This window comes from Microtus pennsylvanicus, chromosome 10 (assembly GCF_037038515.1).
Source record: "Microtus pennsylvanicus isolate mMicPen1 chromosome 10, mMicPen1.hap1, whole genome shotgun sequence".
Taxonomy (NCBI): Eukaryota; Metazoa; Chordata; class Mammalia; order Rodentia; family Cricetidae; genus Microtus; species Microtus pennsylvanicus.
This window is the reverse complement of record NC_134588.1, coordinates 98,133,160-98,155,038: the sequence shown is the minus strand read 5'-3', so window position 1 is coordinate 98,155,038 and position 21,879 is coordinate 98,133,160. Positions and strand designations below refer to the sequence as shown.

The 21,879-nt window shown below is 45.0% G+C and overlaps 1 protein-coding gene across 2 annotated transcripts in view; it reads right to left on the bottom strand.

The window, feature by feature from the left end:
* Positions 1-861: 861 nt before the first annotated feature.
* Positions 862-21,879, bottom strand: part of Cnst (consortin, connexin sorting protein) — an 81,754-nt gene continuing 60,736 nt past the window's right edge. For both annotated transcript variants that reach the window (XM_075989286.1, XM_075989287.1), the window contains exons 9-11: positions 18,394-19,274; positions 4,852-4,987; positions 862-2,558 (exon numbers count right to left, since the gene is read on the bottom strand). In XM_075989286.1, the coding sequence (XP_075845401.1) occupies positions 2,353-2,558; positions 4,852-4,987; positions 18,394-19,274 (1,223 nt within the window). In that variant the 3' untranslated portion in view covers positions 862-2,352. The remainder of the gene's footprint in view (positions 2,559-4,851; positions 4,988-18,393; positions 19,275-21,879) is intronic.

Below are 21,879 nucleotides of genomic sequence, written 5' to 3'. Positions count from 1 at the left end.
TTTTTGTTGGTATAGATTTTAAATTACACACTTGTTTTCACACCCTCAAACACGGTTCTTAAGAAGGCTAGTTATAGGTAGTTGTCAATACTTTCCAAGGAGAGGAGAAACGACATTTCAGTACAACGGAAGCATTCTCTATACGAGGGTTAGCATCCTCTCATCTCCAGGTGGGCGACTCCGATTCATGCAGTAAATGACTGTTACGCTTTAAAAGGCGCCCTAGTTCTTCTACGTGACATTTCATGCCCACTTTAAGTCAAGAGGTCAGCCTACTTGCGATCACTCTGTGGTCCCTGAAGTGGTGAGCACCCGGGCTCCTCTGACACACAACTGGGCCCCTGGTTAGCGAGGTGTTATGTCAGGCCTCTCAATGACGGCTCCCAGGAAACCTGGGCTTTAGAAGTGACCATGGTGGCCGAGAGCCAGTGTAACACCAGAGATCACACAGGACTCTGAGTGACCTGAAAGAGGTGCATGGGGAGAGATTTTAACTTCTCTTGACATAAAACTGGCAGAAACAAGAATTACCAAATCCCTGCATTTGGTAGAAATCATGAGGGTGAAACATGTTTGTGCATCGTGACGAGGTCCGCACAGACCACCTCCCTCACGGCTTCGCCAGAACCGCGATGGCAGTACCGGGACAATGGGACCTGGTTTACACATGATGTGAATACAAAGTCTTAAAATTTATAATAGGACATTAAAATAATCTTCTAATAAAATCAGCCTTCGGTATAAAGGAATCTAAATTTCAGTATTCTGTATACTTCTAAATAAATAACTCTGATCTATAACCATTGAAAATATTACAGTTTACGGTGACATTGGAAGAAAGAAGCCACACGGCGTCATAAGTGAAAATAAAATGTCAATTTAAAAATAAGCCTAAAACACACGGAGCTAAAATAATAGAAAATCAAAACACTCAGTATCTAATTAAATAGGTAGCGGTGGGAGGACCACATACATGCTCGACAACACGCACACGCTCAGTTCATACAAAAGCCCTTAAATTCACAAGTTCCAAATAAATAAGCGGAAACACAAAGGTAGGTACTGTGCCAGCCAGTAATAACTACAAAGCAATGTCTCTCTTTTCCTCCAAATGATTCTAACAGGAAAACAGAACATAAAGATCACTTGCTAAAAAACTATAATTCATGATTTTTTTTAAAAAAAAGAAAAGATGTTGCCTAGAATATACAAAAGTCAAAGCAAGGCTTCTGAAACATTTGATCACTGTACCGTAAATAAGGAAAGGCCACCTAATGACAGATTTTAAACAAAACTAGACATTTAAAGTTGTCTTTTGAAGGTATGATTGAATTTCCGCTTCATGACCACATGATGGGGTCCAAAACGAGTCCATGATAGACACACACATTCCACATACCCGAGCGTATGGCCTGTGGCCACTCAGTCACACGTGGTGGACTGTTTCACTCAACAAAGTAAGGGTTTGCCTTCCATGACCACCCACACAGTAGGAACTACCCCTTACTTGGATTCCTAGTTTTAGGTTCCAAAATGTAATAGATGCTCAGGAAGTCTCTCTTGAGCTGTGGAACCAGGACTCATTGCTTCCGGCAGCATAGAAGCCACAGCGAAATCTCACCTGAGACTTGGGAGTTCTGTCACGGTGCCTTCAGGCCTGTCATTGCCACAGATCTATCAGTTTCTAATTCAAGGCCAACAGTCCTACAGTTTATCTAGTTCACAGGTAAGCCTTCTCCAAAGATGTGAGCCTGCACACTGTAGTCAAGTTAAAAGAATAAAGGTCATCTTTGTACTCTGCTGGATATCCACTTGCGGCTACTGCTTCAGACAAACACACACCCACACAACCCTTTCACAAATGGAGAGAAGGATCTAGAGTAACGCCCAAAGCTTAAATTACACAGCTCCCAGGATTAACTAAAACATGGCATTGAAACCATAAGGAAACTCTCTGATTACAAAGAAACTTATTGCATGGTGGCAGGAAGCAATGACTGTAAACTGGGAGTGGTCTTTAGCCCTCAGTGCGAGCTCGGCCTGACCCTGCTCAGAGTGGGGTGACCCTGCTCAGAGTGGGGTGACCCTGCTCAGAGCGCTTCACCACACAAGCTCGCAGCAAGGAGAGGGGCGTGCACTCCACAGCTCCCTCCACTGTCCTCAGTGCCCACACCGTATTTGCCGTCTTCTGTGGACCATTCTAAGAGAGTTCTCTGGGCTGTTTCCCTAAAGTCCGTCCTTGGGTCCTCGCTGCAGGGGAGGGGGAATGTTTCATGGTTCCTGAAATAAAAGCTGTTTGGGAAGTTTGCATCTTTGTCTGTCTGTCAGCACGCCTGTCCGTCCCACTTGATGCTAGGAGAGGTAGACCCAGTGTTTAAGTCCTGCCACCCCCTGCAGCAGCTTAGTGTAATAAAAGTCCATGTTGTCGGCAAAGTCTGTACAGACAGGTGACTCCATGTTGCCCAGAGTGCAGTAGAGCGCGGTCCCTCCCACGCTGAGGAAGACTGTGGCTATGCACAGCAAGATGAGCAGGATGCAGGAGCCACTGCCGACCTCATCTGAAACAAGAGAACAGGGTCAGAGGTCACACAGCCATGGTCAGCTCAGGCTCCTCACCTGCCTTCCTGTAGCTGCAAGCCTGTTAGTCAACGCTGGCAACCTAGTTGCTGTACCCCCATGCTTCTTCTTCATACCGTGAACAGTCAATCCTCCATAGCTGTGGGTGCTGCGTCTGTGGGCCAAATACTCTGAGGAAATTTCATCTGTATGTACTCGTTTCTTACTGTATTCCCTTAAACAAAACCGTGTAACAATTACTTATAAATTATTTAAACTCATGGGACAGTATATGCAATGTGGATGACTCCAACTGCTGAGCCAACTCTCTGACCCAACACTCTTCAACAAAGAATAAACAGTCAGGCAGTGGTGGCGCTCGCCTTTAATCCTCGAGAGCACTCGGGAGGCAGAGGCAGGCAGAGCTCTGTGAGTTTGAGGCCAGCCTGGTCTACAGAGTGAGTTCCAAGACAGCCAGGACTACAGAGAAACCCTACCTCAAAAAAGACAAAAAGCAAACAAAAAGAATAAACAAAGTATGCAGGAAGGATTAGTGAGACGGCTTAGCAGGTCTTGCACTTGGCTTGCAAGCCTGGTAGCCTGAGAGTTCAATCCCTCGAATTAAGGGTGGGAGAAGAGATGGAGCTCCCAGAAGTTGTGGCACAGGTGTGAAATGAACAATCATCATTATCACCATCATCATCATCATCATCAAAGCACACAGGCGGTATGAACAGATCCTATGAAAACAATATGCCGCCTTATATAAGGGTCTTGAGCACCTGCAGATTTTATTATTATGAAGCCTGTGGTACATGAAGAGATGATATCTATTTTGTTTAAATGAAATACTTTATGAGCTGGGATGGGAACAAGCCATGAGCTGCTGCTGAGTACCCGACAAGAGACTGGTACAGGAAAGATGCAATGTGTGCACGGAGTAGATTCCAGCCCTGGAGGGCAGAATGTGGGACGGAGGGTGTGAAATGCTCACCAGCATTTCCCACACCGACGGAGCACAGGCTGCACTATTTCTGACACTGAGTTAAATGAGATATACCGTTGAAGCACATTTTGTATATTTCCAAGCTTCTTGTGTGGCTGTCATAAACTTAAAATCACCTATGAGGACTGGAGTGATGACTCGACTGCTCTTCCAGAAGACCCAGCTTTGAGTCCCAGGCACCAGGAGATGGTTCACAGCCCTCTGTAGCTCCAGTTCCAGGGGCTCTGATGCCCTCCTTTAGCCTTCTCAGGCACTGCACACATGGGATGCACAGACACACATGAGGCAAAACACCCATGCACATAAAAAAAATCACCTATGAGCATCCACATTGTATTCTAGGACACAGTGCTGACTAATGGAAGGATGGGCCTCTTTAGGGAGCTCCAGGCAGGAGGTGAGATTTGCAACTCTACATGTGTAAGCTTCACATGAAGGTCTCATGACTGTTGAGATCAATTCATACACTATCTACATGTTTTCATTGTCCTTAGTGGCAGAGTAGTGATTATTATTTTGTATTTTAAGGAGGATGATGTTGAGAACATGGTAAAGGGTGAGGTGGCCTGAGAGTCCCAGACCCTGCTGCACCATGGGAGGAGGATGGGGCGTGGAGGCTGTGCTGGTTACAACAAGATGCCTGGATAAAAATGAAGCATTTCCAAGGCCTTTCAGTTTCACGGTTGAAAATCCCAGGCAGCTCTCCCGCTATCTTAGAAACACAGCTCGGCGTTCACACCGTTACTCAGGGCATAGTGAAGCACACTGACAGACTCTGAGCTGGTTTCCACTTCCCTTACCCACTCCTGCCTCAGGTCACTCTTTCTGCAGCCACACAAGGCAGCACTACTGTGAGAGCATGGCCTCGGTGCTGGCCAGGGGCTGAGAGGCTCAGTCGCAACCATGAGGAGCAGACGGACTTGGAAGGCACTCAGCTTCCATTCAGAGGAGAGTGCCTCACAATAAAAGAGGGACATTTACTTGTCCCTAAAAACAAAATAAAAAACAAGTTCACTAGAGAGGAAAAAAATAAAAGAGGAAAATACTAAAGAAAAAAACCTGAGGTGAGTTCTTAACTTTGACCATTTCTGGACTGGAGAGACCACAAGGTCAATTTTGCAACTCGCTCAATTATTTCAGCAAAAAATGTTTCAAAACTTTAAGATCTAACTTGATTTCTTTTTGTTTCTCTGCTAGAAGATGGAGCTAGTGCACACAGTCCTTACAAGCCCTGCTGGCAAACATGTCACATGACTGTCCAGCACTCAAAGACCCGGGGCGGTGCGCACCTTGATCCAGGTTATCATCGATTTCCTGGAACCGCACTCTCCGTTTGGCTGGCTTCTGCTGCATTTGGGAGGGATGGTCTCCTACTGTGTCATTCCTCTTCTTTAGTATGGACACCAGCCCTTCCGCAGGAACAGCCTGTTGGGCATCAGAAGAACCAGTTATGTTAAAGGGGGTGGGACTTCGGGGCAATACATTACACATGCAACCATAGAACATCATTGCAGTGATGTAATCTCCATCTCTACACTTAACAATAGGCATTCTCTCTCTCTCTCTCCCTCTCCCTCTCCCTCTCCCTCTCTCTCCCCCTCCTTCATTCTATAGCTCAGGACTGCTTGGAACTTGCTATAGCCCAGGCTGGCCCTGAATTTGAGATCTTTCTCAGAGCTCCTGAATGCTATCACACCTAGCTTGCCTTCACGGCCTCTTTTTGCAAATTTAATTGTCCAATTCTGCACATCTTTGGGGGGCTTTAAGGCAGAATGGGAAGCTGTGACAGACCGGAAAACTCTGCGTCAGGCACCTCCAACCCACACTACCCATGTTATGCAGCCTTCTGGTTTTCACGCAGGCCACCGCTCTCCTTCCTACCTACCTCCCATTTCATACCAGAAGCACCTGCTTGACATTTTGGAGCCAAAGCTTTCAAGGTACAAGCGTTGCTGGGGTCGGGGGGCAAGGAGGGTCAGTTGAAGAGGAGGAGGGGAAGTAGTTGCTCACTCTTGCACATTCCAGCCGACTGGTAGGAGGTGCCTGCTTGCTCCATGCTATAGGTGATGATATGGGTGGGCACTACGGGCTCGACACTGTGGATTCAGTGCTGTAAGCTAGGGTGGCCTGTAATGCCATTTATCCGATCAATGGCATAAAGCTCTTAATATGATTTCCAGTTCCAGGCAGCAATCTCGGACAATTATGGATTCCATTAGTTCTTTTTATAATTCAGAGCTCTTAGGGGCAAATGACTCTAGACAGTCTTCTACCGGGGTTCTCTGAACGTGGGTCTATAGAAACCATTATCTTAAAAAAATCAATAAGTTGGTAATTTATTCTTTTTATAGAAAATACATATCTCAGATAGCCTGATTCTGAGAAAACTAAAGGACTTTACTGACATTAAAATGCTAAGTACAGGGCTGGCAAGATGGTTCAGTAGGTAAGAGTGCTTGCCACCGAGCCTGAAGATGTCCCTGAGTTTGGTCCCTGGAGCTCATATAGTGGAAATAGAGAACCGACTTCCTCAAGCTGTCCTCTGACCTCCACACATCTGGGGCACAAGCATGCCCTTCTCAATACAGAAATAAATATCATTTTTTTATAAATGTGTAGGAATAGATTTTTTTAAATTTTGCTTTAGAAAAGAATTCCTTCACAAAACAATGGAAAATGATTTGACAAGTGCCTTTCTTAGAGAGCGAGACAAACACACAGTGTTAAGTTATTAAAGAGCAAGGACGGGAGCCGGCAAGGCTGCTAAGCAGGAAGAGCACTTGGGTCTGATTCCCGGATCCCACCCCAGAAGGAGAGAACTGACGTTCAGTGTGCAACAACTCTGGCACACCCTGCGGCATGTCTGCACTCACACCATGCATCATACGTGTACAAAATAAGTAAATGCATGTCAAAAACCTTAAAAAACGGGACAGAAAATAGAAACTAGTTTTAATGAAAGATGTATAACTGACAATCTTCTTATCTCTAGAAAAATATAAAACTAAAAGCAACAAGCCTCATGGAACCTTCGTTATCTTTTCCATTAAACATTTCTCTGTTCTGCGTTTGTCAGTAGTAAATTTACCAACCATAGGAAGGCTTTGTTTTTGTTTTCATGGAGAGTCTTGCTATTTTCCAGAGCTGGTCTTAAACTCCTGGACTTCAATAATACCCTACTGCATGCCAGGCGAGAGAGAGAGAGAGAGAGAGAGAGAGAGAGAGAGAGAGAGAGAGAGAGAGAGAGAGAGAGAGAGAACATGCATGTGTGTGTATCCTGCAGGAGTTAGTCCTTTCCCTCCACTGTGTGGGCTCCAGAGATTGAACTCAGGATCCTCAGGCTTGGCAGCAAGCACCTTTACCTGCTGAGCCATTAGCCAACCCTTAAGGTACAGTTTTAACTTAGAAAAAAAATCCTATTAAGAGCAGCCCTAAGATGGGCGATGATGGCACACACCTTTAATCCCAGCAGAGGCAGGCAGATCTCTGAATTTATTTGAGGTCACCGCTAGATACACAGAGAAATGCTGTCTCAAAAAACGACAACAAACCAAACCAAACCAAACCAAACCAAAAGAAGTGTTAAACCATGCTGAGCAAGCATGAAGGCCTAAGTCTGGATCCCCAGCACCCAAACCAACTGCTGGGTGTGCCCATGCACCTGTAACCCCAACACTGGTATGGGGTGGGGAGTGGAGACAGGTGGACTTGCCAGCTGCCGGTTTAGCTGAAAAACAGCACGTTCCAGCTTCCAGTGAGAGACTGTTTCAAGGAAAATAAAGCCCACATCTGATACAGGGATAGAGGACACCTAACATCACTTCTGCCACACACACACACACACACACACACACAAGGGACAGTGAGAAGGGTGAGCCCAGGAGCCGCATCACTGTCAAGTGTATCGTTGGGACATTAATTCTGCATTTGTAAGTTCAAGAAACAAACTATAATCAAATGATGTTGGAAGTACAGCAGACTGAAAGGCCCCCTGGAATGGTACAGCTGGTCTCAGTGTGGCAGGAGAGTTTGTCTCTGGAGGCCGTCAAGGGATGCAAGCCTTATTGAGGGCCCCATCTTGTTTCCTTTGGAGGAGGGCAGAGGCAGAGTCTGAGAAAGCGCAATGGCATGGGATGATTCAGAGTCGGCTGTGACTTCCCTGCTCCCCATGCTAAGAATCAGACCCTCCCCTCTTTACCAGCAAAGCTCTGCCATTTCCACCCCCACTTCTGGTTCTGTTGTTCCAAAGTGAAGGAGAATGTTCTTCTCTCAGGTTCTTTCGGGTATCTTGTCTAGGTTTTCCTTCCTTCCTTCCTTCCTTCCTTCCTTCCTTCCTTCCTTCCTTCCTTCCTTCCTTCCTTCTTTCCCTTCCTTCCTTCTTCCCTCCCTCTCTCTCTTTCTTTCTTTTTTTTATTTGAGACAGGGTTTCTGATGTGGGATGTCCTTCTGTATATGTGTTGCTTTTATTGGATAATGAATAAAGCTGTTTTGACCAATGGCTTAGCAGAATAAAGTCAGGTGGGAAATCTGTAACAGAGATATATAGAGAGAGTAGGCACAGTCAAAAAGATGCCATGTAGCTGCCAAGGAAGAAAGATGCTAGAACTTACTGGTAAGCCACAGCCCTTGTGGCAATACACAGATAAATAGAAATGGGTTAATTTAAGATTAAAAGCTAACTAGAAATATGCCTAAGCTATTGGCCAACAGTGTTGTAATTAATATAGTTTTGTGTGATTATTTGGGTCAGGGAGGCTGGGAAATGAACGCCCAGTCTCTACTTACAGGGTTTCTCTGTAGCTTTGGAAACTGTCCTGGCACTTGCTCTGTAGGCCAGGCTGGCCTCAAACTCATAGAGATTCGATCCACCTGCCTCTTGCCTCCCTAGTGCAGGGATTAAAGGCGTGTGCCACAGCCCTTTCTGTCTTTTGGGCATATTTTCTGGTTCCTACAGCACACACATGGGGAACAAAGCACACTGGGTGTAAGCACAGGAGATGCCGGCTAAGGAGGGCAAATCCTGGATGCAGGAGGTATAACACTTAGGTTAGGATGTGTCATCTGTGTGGATGTGGGTTTGTTTTTTCTGCAATAGTTTGGAACAAAGAGTTTGGACTTGCTTGAAACAGAATTCCTACTTCCTACAGCATGGCAGCCAGAATCAGACCTACCCCACTCAGAATTCCTGCCTCATATGGATCTCCTACCCCTCACTCAGAATTTCTGTTATCATAGCATGGCAGTCCAACACCAAGAGTTTAAGAAAGAACTTGCCTTAATCTGAATTTGCTGGGTAGAATTTGCCTTACTTCCATGGCTGATGGGTAAGTAATCCGAAATAAGGGCATGGCCTTGTTCATGGTGTCACCTAATGATGCCAAAAGTGTCTATACGGAGTCTCTATATACGACGACGCTCCTGGAAACTACTCCATGACTGTTGTTGTTGCTGTGATAAAGAGGGCTAAGAGTGGCGCACACCTTTAATCCCAGCACCCTTGGGGGGTAGAGACAAGAGATCTCTGTGAGTTCAGGGCCAGCTGGTCTACATAGTTAGTCCCAGGACTCAAGGAACTCTAGGCAGCGTGGGCCTTGTGAGCATGGCTCTGGCAGGCCTTGCCCTTCTGCCCCATTCCCTCTGTCTTGCTACAAACCATTAGATTAGATACCTGAAGCTAGACACCAAGGTCTATTCCCTTATTTGACCACTTCCTCCTCCTGAGACTGACTACCAGGGTCCAGCTATCGAAGTATTAAAGTCAAGCAATCAAAAGCCCCCTTTGGCTACCCTAATTAGCATGGCCAATTAAACTTAAACACCTCATCCTAACAGGGGGTTTCCCCTTCTACTTTTATAAACTGCCATTTTCCTAAGCTTGTCTCCTCTCTATCCAGAGGCAGTTCCTTGTCAGGACAAATACCCCTGCCCCCTTTTTCTTGTCCCCTCCCCCTCTCACTCATCCTCTCTCTCCTTTACCACACCCTAGCCCATTCTAACACAGACCTCTCTTTTTTCGTCTCTTAAAAATCACACCTGCAAGGTCATTTGCCACTGTTTTTCTGCCAGAGTCAGAAAGCAGCCACTTTGACTTTTCTTCCCTGTTTAATAAATCATTTCACCGTGAAAACAGGTGTTTGGGTGTGGTCTGTGCCTAATCCAAGTCTGGGAGGTAGTTACTGCAGCTGTGTGTGTGTGGGGGGTGAGAGTGGGGGTGGGGGCTGTCCTCCTTCAACGACAGCCAGGGCTACATAGTGACACTGGCTCAAAAGAAAAAAAAATGGAGAATTTCAGTCTGCCCTCACTCCTTCCTTCATGGTACTGGGATCAGGACCAGGACCTTCTCTAAGCTAGAAAAACGTAAAGAAAATTTAAATCTCCAAGAGAGCTTCCTCAGTAAGAGCAAATTAAATTCCCTGTTTCAATTAGCCAATTGTTTTGGTACCCAAACAATATCCACCCAGCCCGTCCACTCGGAACGTCTGGGTATGATTACTGTAACTGGTGCACTTGGATAGATGCAGGGCTGGAAAACATCCATCTGGCCCAGTCCTGCGCATCCGCACATCAACAGATCACCCTGCCCAGCACTCAACAGTCACTTTAAACAGCATGGTGGCACTCGGATAGATGCGGGGCTGGAAAACATCCATCTGGCCCAGTCCTGTGCATCCGCACATAAACGGCTCACCCTGCCCAACAATCAACAGTCACTTTAAACCGATCAGAGGGTACAAAACAAGGTGATTCTATGACCCCCGGAACTGCAGTTCCTAACAGGAGAAGAGGGCAGAGCACGCTGCAGTCCCTCCTCAGCAGATTATGGAGGAAATGGGCCAAAATTAGACTATTTTCACCTGGAGCCTCAAGCCTTGTTAGTTTTAAACAAGAACACACGCTTGACTTCCAACTCACTTGACAATAAACACCCACAAGCCACATTCGTATATTGTGTGTAACTTTTGTTTGTTTGTTTTTGTTTTTTAAGACAGGGTTTCTTTGTGTAACAGTTCTGGCTGGCCTGGAACTCACTATGTAGACCAGGCTGGCCTTGAACTCACAGAGATCCACCTGCCTCTGCCTCCTAAGTGCTGAGGTTAAAGGTGTGTGCCACCACTGTCCGGCTATATTGTGGGTTTCTTAAATGCTAGCAATTTCACTATGGACGAACGTGTGCTTTAACAGACAACTCCACACTAAGCTCTGTTCCGTTCTCACGACAGTTTCAGACGTCATCAGAGGAAAAGCCAAATGTAAAGAGCCCAGGAGTGTGACCACAGGCAGAGTCGAGAACAAACTCAGGGCTAAATATGGAGACCTGATCTGTACTATCGGGATTTTATTTTGCATGTATTTGTGACCATTAGAGTGAAATAAATGGAGTTTTCAAATAAGATTTACAAGGCTCTGGCTTCCCAGAAGTTGTTTATATCTTCTACCTGAAATTCTTATCTTTTATATTCCCCCGTCAAGAGATGCTTAAACTGATGCCTATTCTTGTCATGGGAGCAGCAGATCAATGTCACCGCTACTGTCACAGCTAATTGACAGAACAGGTCATTGCTGAACCTGGTGGTGACAGTTGATGTAGGAAAGTCATTTCACAGAAGACCCCGTGGCTTCCTCAGGCCTCGCAAGACTAAATCTGGGAACACTGCAACAGGATGTGCCAAGTGGGAAAACAGATCGCTGGGGACGCACACCATGCTGAATTTCTAAGCGCTTAATTTGGAAAAAGCATATTGTTAAAAGCAAGACCAGGAACTTTCTGATGCATCTAAACACCTAGATCAGGTGGTGCTGCACGCACTTGCTCTTGTAACTCGCTCCTGCTTGCAGAACAGATGATTTAGTAAGCACAAGATGGGAAAGGGAATGTGTGCGTGCTGGGCAGCATCCTCCTTTCGCGTCTCCAGAAGACTGTTTGAAGAGCTGCCACTTTCAGTATTTACAGCCCCCCACTCTGCTGGGAGGATTCCACAGATTTTAACATTGCGTTTTACATTATTTACACTCTCTCTCTCTCTCTCTCTCTCTCTCTCTCTCTCTCTCTCTCTCTCTCTCTCTCTCTGTGTGTGTGTGTGTGTGTGTGTGTGTGTGTGTGTGTGTGTGTGTGGTGTATGCAAGTCACAGCACACATGGAAGGTCAAAGGACAGCTTGAGGGAATCAGTTCTCCTTTCCCACTATGTGGGTTTACTAGATCGAGTGATTAGGGTTGGCGGCAGATGCCTTTACCAGCTGAGCATCTTGCTGGCCCCTTTACTAATACTTGAAACTACACTGTTTATTCTTATGTGAATTTGGCTGCAATAATCTCTCCATCTAGAAAGCAAGCTTCATGAAGACAGGGACGTGATTTCTGTTTACTGCTGTCCCCTGATCTCTATCAAGTAGGAGGTGCCTAAGAAGCATGCTGGAGAGAAAATGAATACGCCCAGCATAGAGTTAGAGGCTAGACACAGATACAGAGACGTTGCCAACAGGAGCCTTATCTTTCAGGGCCTGGTAGTTTGGTACAGAGGAAAGTATGCCTGTGTTCTATGGGTAACTAGGGAAGATCACAGTGGACAAGGCCTTAGGAGGAATGCTGCCCCACCCCGCCATCATCAGAAGTTCAGAGAGGTAGTTCCAAGGGAACAGCAATGTTACATACTGAAGAGCGTGATCTAGATGTTGAGGCTTGGGAAGAAGAAGGCTCATCACCGCAAAGCAACACAGACTTAGCACAGACAGCAAGAGCAGATGTCAGGAAGTGCAAAGCATGTCTGGATGCGGCGAGGGGACAGTCTGGTTGCAGCCGGAAACACAGGACAGCAGGTAGGAGGGAGAGGATACAGAAAAGCAGATGGGCCAGACCACCAAGAATTCTGAATTTCAGGCTGCATAGCACAGCCTTTTCCATGAAGCTATAGGGAGTCCTGGGAAGAGGCTGGTGGCACAAAGATATTTTAGGGCAGAAGTTTAAGTTAACAGGCCCTGTTAGAGAGCTGGGCTCTGTCTTTGACTTAAGAGCATAATGTTTTCTTTCATTTCTCCTCACTCCTTCCCTTCTTCCTTCCCTCTTTTCTTTCCTCCCTCCTTCCCTTCCTTCCGAGGCAGGGTTTCATTAAGTAGTTCTAAATGTCCTTGAACTCACAGATATCTGCCTGCCTCTACCTTCCGAGTTGGGATTAAAGGTTTATGGCACTATGCCTAGGCCAACTAGAGGTTTTGCATTTTATTATACTGTGTTTACTTTCAGTTTATTTTTTGAGTGTTTTGCCTGCATGTATGTATATGCAGCTGTGTGTACCCAGTATCTGAGGAGTTCAGAGGAGGGGGCCGAATTCCCTGGAACTAGAGTTACAGATGTTTTCAAGCCTCTATGCAGGTGCTAAAAATCAATCCTGGGTTCTTGGGAGAACAAGGGCTCTTAACCACTGAGCCATTTCTCCAGCCATACCAGAAAGTTTTAAAAAGATGGAAACTTTGACAGGTATAGGAACATCTCAACTGCCCTACAGTCAAGTTGTTTCATTCATTTTTATGACTTGGTTGGCCCTTTTGAGTGTCAGCTTGAGACTCCAGGTCTACACAGTGCTAAGGTGAGATCACTCCAGGTCTACACAGTGCTCATGTGAGATCACGGGAGTGGAGAAGGGATAAAACAAGGAGAAGAAGCTTATAAAATAGCTAATGCAAATGTCCAGGGAGAACAGTAAATATGGAAATTTGCAATGTAATTAAAACAGGAAAGGAACTTGGTAAAAGAAACACATCAATCAAGAAGCATTAACTAACTAGAAATGTAAAAAGCAGTCTAAAAACAAGAGGCAAAAAACGACACCATCTGGCACAAATAAAAAAATGGGCAATCTCAGGGTTTTCCCTAGGGACTAGTTAGAGAGCTACATGAATCAGGGGTCAACCTTTCCCACCCTTGTGTTCTTCAGTGAGCAAGCTATACCCCCGCTTCCCTTGGAAGACCCACTCTGAGCAAAACTGCCATGGCTACTGTTTCTAAGACTCTTCTTTACCTAAGACACAGAACAGCCATTTCCACGATCCCCTCCCCCAACACTGCTGCTTAGCATGGGCCTCCCATCTTTATTTGTAAAGGATTCCCACAGCAGCTAACCTTTTTAAAAATTATAATTTTAAAATTGTGTGCGTGTGTGTCTGTGTCTGTATGTGCACACAGGCACACATGCAGAAGATAGATCAGGACAGCTTGAAGCAAGATCTATCACTGAACTTGGGACTTGCCAAATTTTAGCCTCATGCCCTCAGGCTCAGCACTAGGGCTAAAGGTCTTATCCACTAAGATATCTCCCCACGTGCCTGCAGTGGTGGCGCATGCCTTTAATCCCAGCACTTGGGATGCAGAGGCAAGCAGATCTCTGAGAGTTCGAGGCCAGCCTGGTCTACAAAGCGAGTGCCAGGACAGGCTCCAAAGCTGCACCTGTCTTGAAAAACCAGACAATAACAACAACAACAAAGGTATCTCTCTAGTCCCAATGGTTAATTCAAAAGATTTATTTCAGTTAGTTTTGAGGCAGGGTCTCACTATGCAGCTCCGGTGGCCTCAAATTCATAGCCTGTTTCTGAGTGCCCAGCTTCACCTGTGGTCTCAATCATCACATTTATATCACTGTAGAATTCAATGGACGCCAATCATAAAAGTTATTGCATGTGGGAATGAATGAGTGGCCCTAACTTGTGCCTGACACTACAAAGTACTAGCTTTTTCTCTTACAAAATCTATAAAATCAACCAGGCATGGTGTCACCCACTCATAAAGTCAGTACTAGGAGGGGCAGGAGGATTGCAGGCTAAAGAACAGCAGCTTAAGTCACACATTGAGACTCTCCCAGAAAAGCAAAACTCTGGGCCAGAGTTAGGTCAGTAGGTAAAAGTGTGTGCTATCAAACCTTACAGCCTAGCTAACCCCCAGGTTCCATGGGATAGAAGGAGAGAACAGGCTCCTACAAGTTGTCCTCAGACCCGTGGCACATGTACACCCAAACTCACACACAATAAATAAACGAGGAGCAATCAAAATGAAAATAAAAACCCAACAATCTATGGAATAGAGATGTGTGTCTAATTTTTTCTTTAAAACAGTGGAGACAGCACTGGGTGACAATGGGTCATGTAATTTTTAATAAGAAAAAAAACCAGCAATGCTTCAGATATTAAACTATTATTTGAAAAATTATTTCTGGGTTACCAAGTCTAGAAAGCCTCATTTACACATGCATCTATGCTCAGAAACCAAAATTCTGGAGACATTTTTCCTTCTCTCTGAGGTGAACATTATTTCATCTTATAGGATGAGTCTTAGTCTAGAACAGCATAAGAAGTGGCTGCCGATTAGTGACAAAACCGAGCAACGCAGAGTGAGAAAAAAGAAAACAGCCGGGAAGAGAGGACACCAGGGCCTCTGAGGTTGCTAAGAGCGCCAAGCAGCAGGGGACCGAGGGCAGATGCCAGGAGGAGAGGAGGGACCAACAGTGACAGGCAGCAACATGGAGACAGGCAGGTGAGCTGCTCCCAGAGCTGGAAAACTACCAGTCAATGCAGCTGTGACAGAACTGTGACGGCAGAGCAGGGAACCCCACAGTCAGCTTAGTCAGCAGCAGCAGCAGGAGGCCCCTACAAACTCAAGATTCTCTTTAGACTCCACAGCACCCAACAGTGCCAGGCAGATGACTCTGTACAAGTTTGCTGTGAGCACAAAGCAAAAACTAGTTTAAAGTTACTTTTGTGTTTTTACTTTACTTTATTTATTTAAATCTACTTATTGTGTATACAGTGTTCTGTCTGCATTTTCCTGCACAACAGGACACCAGATCTCATTACAGATAGCTGTGAACCACCATGTGGTAGCTAGGAGTTGAACTCAGGACCTCTAGAAGAGCAGCCAGGGCTCTTAACCTCTGAGCCATCTCTCTAGGCCCTAAAGTTACTTTTGTACTTAAGTAAAAACTAAGGTTTTAGAATTTAATTGTTAAAAATTATGGGCCAGGGTGTGTGTTGTTGGCAATAGAGTGTTGCCTACCATATGCAAGACTCTGTGATCTGACCCCAACACAAACAGATAAACAGACCAAAAATGTGTGGTAATTTTTAATTACAGTAATCCCAGCACTTGAGGGAGAGTGAGGCAGGAGAATCAAGAGTTTAAGGCTACCTCAAATGTTGGAAGCCAGCCTGGGCTACATGAGGCTCTGTCTCAAAACAGAGACAAATAATGCATGTGCTGTGGGATTCCCCTCTGTATGCTGTGAATGCCATTGGTAAATAAAGAAACTGTCTTGGCCTGTGATAGGGCAAAAGAGTAGAGCTAGGCAGGGTAAGTGAAACTGAATTCTGGGAGAAAGAAGGCGGAGTCAGTGAGATGTCATATAGCCACTGCCAGGAACAGACATGCTAAACCTTGCCGGTAAGCCACAGCCACATGGTGATACACAGGTTACTAGATATGGGTTAAATTAAGATGTAAGAACTAGCCAATAAGAAACTAGAGCTAATAGGCCAAGCAGTGATTTAATTAATACAGTTTCTGTGTGGGGCTGAGCAGCCAGGAACAAACAAGTGGTCTTCTACAACATACATGTGTCTGTGTGTGGAAATAATTACACTTACAAGGAAACCTATGGCCAACCTGTATGTTTTACTTAACCTAAAGCCTCACTTTTATGGTATTAAAAAACAGTAAAATACTAGTGATTTCTTTTAGCTTAAGACTCTCGCAGACAGGCAGATTTTATTAAAATACACAGTTAGAACAGATACTGGAATATGTATGCGGAAAGTATGTTTACCGGCTCAACCATAGAGTATGTTGTATTTATTAACGGAATATAGCTCTAGGCATTCTTATACAGCAAAACTTAACAGACCAATACATTTTTTAAAAGGAGACCATTATGTACTAACTATTAAGTCTGGAGCATAGCCTCCAGCCCCTGGCATCCATCCCAGTCCCCCTGGCCTGGGAGTTGCTTTGGTCTGGACTCCAAATCCCAGCATGCCACTCCCACAGGGTATTTAAGTGGTCTCCCAGAAGAGAAACACATGGTTCCAGGTTTGCATGGGCTCTCCGCTGTCCTGTGTCCCCACCATGCCATGCCCTCAGACACCCGAGAATGCCGTATCTAATAAAACAAAGGGCATTTTGATTTGGTATGATCTGACCTAATTGGATTTCTTTGCACCGCTGGCGGAGCCACCCTTTTCTTGTTATTTTTTTCTTAACAGTAACTTCTCAGAGACAACTTTCAACTCTACAGTTTCCTAGCCATGGTTGCATGGGCAAAGAGACACTGCCGCCATCCGAGGAAGGGACACCCCATTCGACTGTGACATCACAGCTTGATGACCCCCCCCCCCAACAGAGCTGTCCCCAGGGCAGAACTCTGGTCTAGTGTTTCACCACCAGTTCTGTTGTTCCTCAGAAAACACTTTGAAAATTGTACTAGGATACAGAACATAGAAGTACCATTGTATCCCTTTTTATATATACAGTTCAGTGCCTTATGTTCAAATGCTGAGAACTGTCCCTGCCGCCTACTACCTAACTGTACCATTCAAGGCCTTGGATAGATACTCAGTATTCACTGGGCAGTGCTGAATGATTCTGATAGGAGAAAATTAAGACACAAAAATCGTAGTTTTGTGGGAACCATCTGACAATCAAATAGCCTGGTAAAAGTAAACAGGAGAATAACTACTGAGTTTAAGGTTTCCCTTCTTTTAAAAAAAAATCTAATTTTATAAAAAATTAAAAAGGAAAACCCATAGATTTTAAGAAATTAACTAAACAATAATAGAACAAAGGTCTCAGGAAGCTTGTCGTAGAGTTCCATTCTTCAATTAAATTAATATATAATTTGTTATCTACTTTTATTTTTCTACTTTCTTCCTGAAGTCACCTTTTTCGAAGATAATGTTGTTAGAATACAGTGGGTATACATGAGCATTTTAGGGGTTGAGACAACAGCTTCCTCTGCAGCCAAGGCTGGCCTCAAACTCACGGTGTCTCTCCTGCCACAGCCCGCCCAAGGCAGGATTTACAGGTGTGAGTGAGGACAAGGGCCAACTTCAAGGGAGAAAAAGAACAGAAAAAGCCTCCTCATTTTCCCAGCAGAAGAAGCTTCAGAGAACCAGAGCAAAGGCCCAGGGGGCTGAGGAGCCTGAGGACCCGCCCTGGATCCGCCCACCATGAGTCCGCTCTTCCCACCCGTCTCCCTCCCCTAGGGCAGGACACCTGCAGTGGCTTTTTATCTTTGTCTTCCGAGAGACTTACCTTTTGTGTTCATCTTTTCTTCCCAGGACTTTTAAAATTCTCTTATTAAACAAAGGACGACAGTCCTTTTTCTTTAATTTTTCTTTCTACTTACTAGCTCACAAGTCCACCCAGTACCTCCCAGTGCCATTACTTTGCAGCTCTATTCTGTGAAGCCGGTTTCTAATCATCTAAGATGGATGCGAATACACCGAAGGAGCAGTGAGCACACACACCAGCTTTCATTTTCTGTGGTGCTGAGGAGAAAGATTTCCTCAAGTGTGACCAGTCTGGTCTTCATCTGAGCCCCGAGAATGCTACACTGAATCCACAAGGTTGAAGTGGAAGAATGGCGTTCTTCCCTGCCTCTGTGTAGAGGCGGGTGGCACGGTTCCTGAGCTGTAAACACTCCCAGTGACGGAAAGCCATCGGATTCAACATGCATAACTTAACAACTAATGCTTTTGCTAGCTTAAAACCAGAAAAAAAATTCATAAAAACAAAGCAACATTTTGCACTTGTGAGAATTCATCTTCCTCTAGCTGCTATTCCTTCCTGCCTTACCTCTGCGATCTCTATCTTCTTGGCCAGATCATCAAGGGAGAGCGAGCTCTCATCAGGAGGCAGGCTCTCCTGGAGACTGTAGGATGCTTCTTCAGGAGAGAGGTCTTGGAGGAGGTCAGAGTCGTCGTCCTGGGTATCTTCATAGGAGAGGGACTCTTCCGCGTCTTTTAAGCATCCTTCCAGGAGGCTGTGCAGATAGTCTTCCGTTTCCTTACTGACTTGGTCTTCCTTATCCCGCCCTTCTTCTGGGGTCATACACACTTCTGGACGGGGTACACATACGTCAGACGCTTCACTGTCGCCACAAAGTGCATTCTCAGAGCCAGGCTCCAAGTCAGTCTGACTCTGTGGTGATTTCCCGTCAACGGCTGGGCGACGGGATTCATCTAATTCACCGCTCTGCAGCTGCTCCCTGAGCAGTGCTTCAAATACACCCTGAACTGGCAGGCAGAGTTCTTTTCGGTGTGCCTGTGAATATTCACTCTCTGAAATCAACACAGGAGGTAAAGCGTCACCGCTAGCGAAGAGCTGCGGCTCTGTCACTGACTCACTAGGAGGAGACACCTTAGGTTCTTCGGCCACGTCAGGGTGGTCCTCCGTGGGAGGTGCCTGCAAGCCGCAGTCACCCTCAGAGCCATTCTCAGCAGCATCTGGCCCTGACCTGCTCCTGGCAGTCTTTGGAGACGGGGTGTGGAGCTCCAGGGAGGCATTGTTGCTGCGGAGCGGCTCCTCCTCCCCCTCCGTGTGGTCCTTCCCCGCAGTCACTGGAAGGTCGGGGGAAGCCGCCTGCCAATCCATTTGATGACAGCCGGGGCTGCTCTCCTGGGGCTGCTCTTCATGCTGGCCTCCACTAGGTTCCATGGCAGGACCGGCTTCAGTTTCTGAAGATGAAGAAAAATGAGCTGCATTTGAATTCCAAACAATGCTTTGCATATCAAGGTAGAGAAGGTTCAGATGAGTACATGTGTAACAAAAATTATCTCACCCTCTCAGACAGAAATGTTGCCTGTTGCATTGCAATGGCCTTAGGTAGAACATGCATGCTCAGTATTTAATAAATAGCATTAGTGCAATAAAAAAATAAAGATTCTTCAAAAGAGTGTTAAAATAAATAAATGAGTCAGTCTTAATTACAAATGAAGATGTTTACATTCTGAATTTTTTGGTCTTTTTCATTTAAATGAATACACTTACTGGTCTTTTTGTATACTGAAGTTAGAAAGGTTTTTTTTCCTTCTATTTAAGGTATAGCATATCGAGTACATATTTTTAGGACACCTTAATAATAATATAATATGTAAGTAGAACTACATCTAATCAGGAGGAACAAGAGTTTGCTCAGATCAAATTTGCAATCTGAACAGAGTACCCTTAGAAACGTGCTTTCAAAGACAACTGCTTACTACATGGTCACAAAGGGGACATAAAAAGGACACATTCTGACACGAAGTAGAAACAGGTTTGAACTTCAGCCTTATTACTAGAATAAAATCAACTTAAAATACTTTTTTAAAAAACCTTAAGACAGCTAAAGCCCTTTATGTGAATAACGAGTGGATGTTGCCCACTGTGAACAGAGAAGCCTTCTCGCCTTGTTAAATATTTCAGGAAGGCATATAATCCCACAAATAAGGGTCAGAAATGCAAGATAAATTAGTAATTTTATTGCTTTTTTTTAAGTTTATTGGGATTTCAATTATCAACTGACAATCCAAGTTGAGTCCCTGTTACAGTCAGGCATTTTTTAAGTACTGTCTCAGATGCCAAAGAAGCCTGAACTGGGCTGGCATCTTCAGCTCTCAATGCAGAGTGGAACTAGGAGTTCTGGGTTCTCCCCGCCCCCAACTTCAAATATCAAAGAAGACTGAGAAGAACTGGCCGTCTCTGGGGAGTTCTACATCTCTGCTCTCTCCCACTCTGACGGTTTGACTGCAACAAAGCAGGCGGGCAGCTGGTTCCCAGGGGTTGTATGCTTTGCCCGAGCTTCCTGGTATCACCCTATCAGAGGGCGGGTGTGGGGTTGGGGTCACAACAAGGAAGGCCACAGCTGGGGAAAAGGGTCAAGCTCAGCCATAAATTCCCAGTACTCAAAGGTTCAGAGACAGCCTTCAAAACACATCTATAGGATTCAGAGACTCAATGAGACTGGGAGCACACTCCCTAAGTCCTGGTGAGCCACAAGGCTGGGGATCATCACATATACGAGGGGGTGATAAACAACAATGACAAAATATAACGTAAGAGGCAGGGGAAGTCGCCCACAGCACCGACAGTGCTCTTCCTTGTCCAGGATTCGGTCCACCCCTCATAGGATGGATATTAGCTTATGTTTGGATTGCTGAAGCAGTGATAATCCCTACAGTTTACACAGTCGAAGCATGAGGTATTCAGTTAGGAGTCAGAAGATCCAGGCTCTACCTAAGAATCAGGGCCCCAAACAAATGGCTGTAAACGGGGTGCCTCAGTTTCCCCATCTGTACTACACAAGCCATCCCTACGCTTGGTGTAACAGGGTCCTTATACAGCCCAGGCCAGGCTGAAACTCACCGGGTAACCAAGGAGGATGACTCTGAACTCCTGCACCGCTCAGTTCTGGGGAGATGTCTACTCCATGTCTATGAAGTTGTAACAAAGCTTATTTTACCCTGTTTCTGATATACAAATGACCAGAAAAGAGACACAAAGAACAGAGCCTGTGGGACTGACACACAGCAATGTGCCTACTTTGTGTCAGGAGAGAAAGCGGATGGAGATTTCAGGATGGCTTGACAAGAGCTTCACGGAGGAGAGCGCTGATGGACGCCAACAGCCCCATCCACATCATCAGGGCACTCACTCAAAACTCTGCCATCTCTTTTCAGATCAGGGCTCTCAGGCCCAGGATCATAAAGCTCAAAATGTAAAATCACAATAAAATCATCCATCAGAATAAAAAATACCCTGAAAACATTAGTTATTCCTCAAACTTCATAAATGCATTTAGAAGTTTCCCAAGTCTTTTGTACTGAGGCACAAATTGATATAAAACACATCTTAATGATTAAGAAACACACACACGGTACACACATAGCACACAAACACACACATACATACATACAGTGTATGTTAGTGCTATAAATTATCCAGATAGAACTTCTCATTATCTAGATTTATAGAAAAGGTCGGTACCTGACTAGTCCATTTAGTAATGGTTGTTTTTTTTCCTTTAGCAAGAAAGAATATCTAAATATACCAAAGCCATTTCATTTTTGTATTTTTGTAAGCCATAACTATTTTTGTATAATCTTTTTATATTCTGTTTTCCTTACTGACAACACAGAAATTATTTTGCTTTTTAAAAAATTTTATATTCTATTACTTCCAGTTATCTAAAAATGGAAATACATATAAAATGTGGAGTTTATACTTTTTATAAGTATATATACAAAAATCTAAATACAAAAAAACTCTCACCACAACAATTCAGATCTAATATTTTAAAATGCC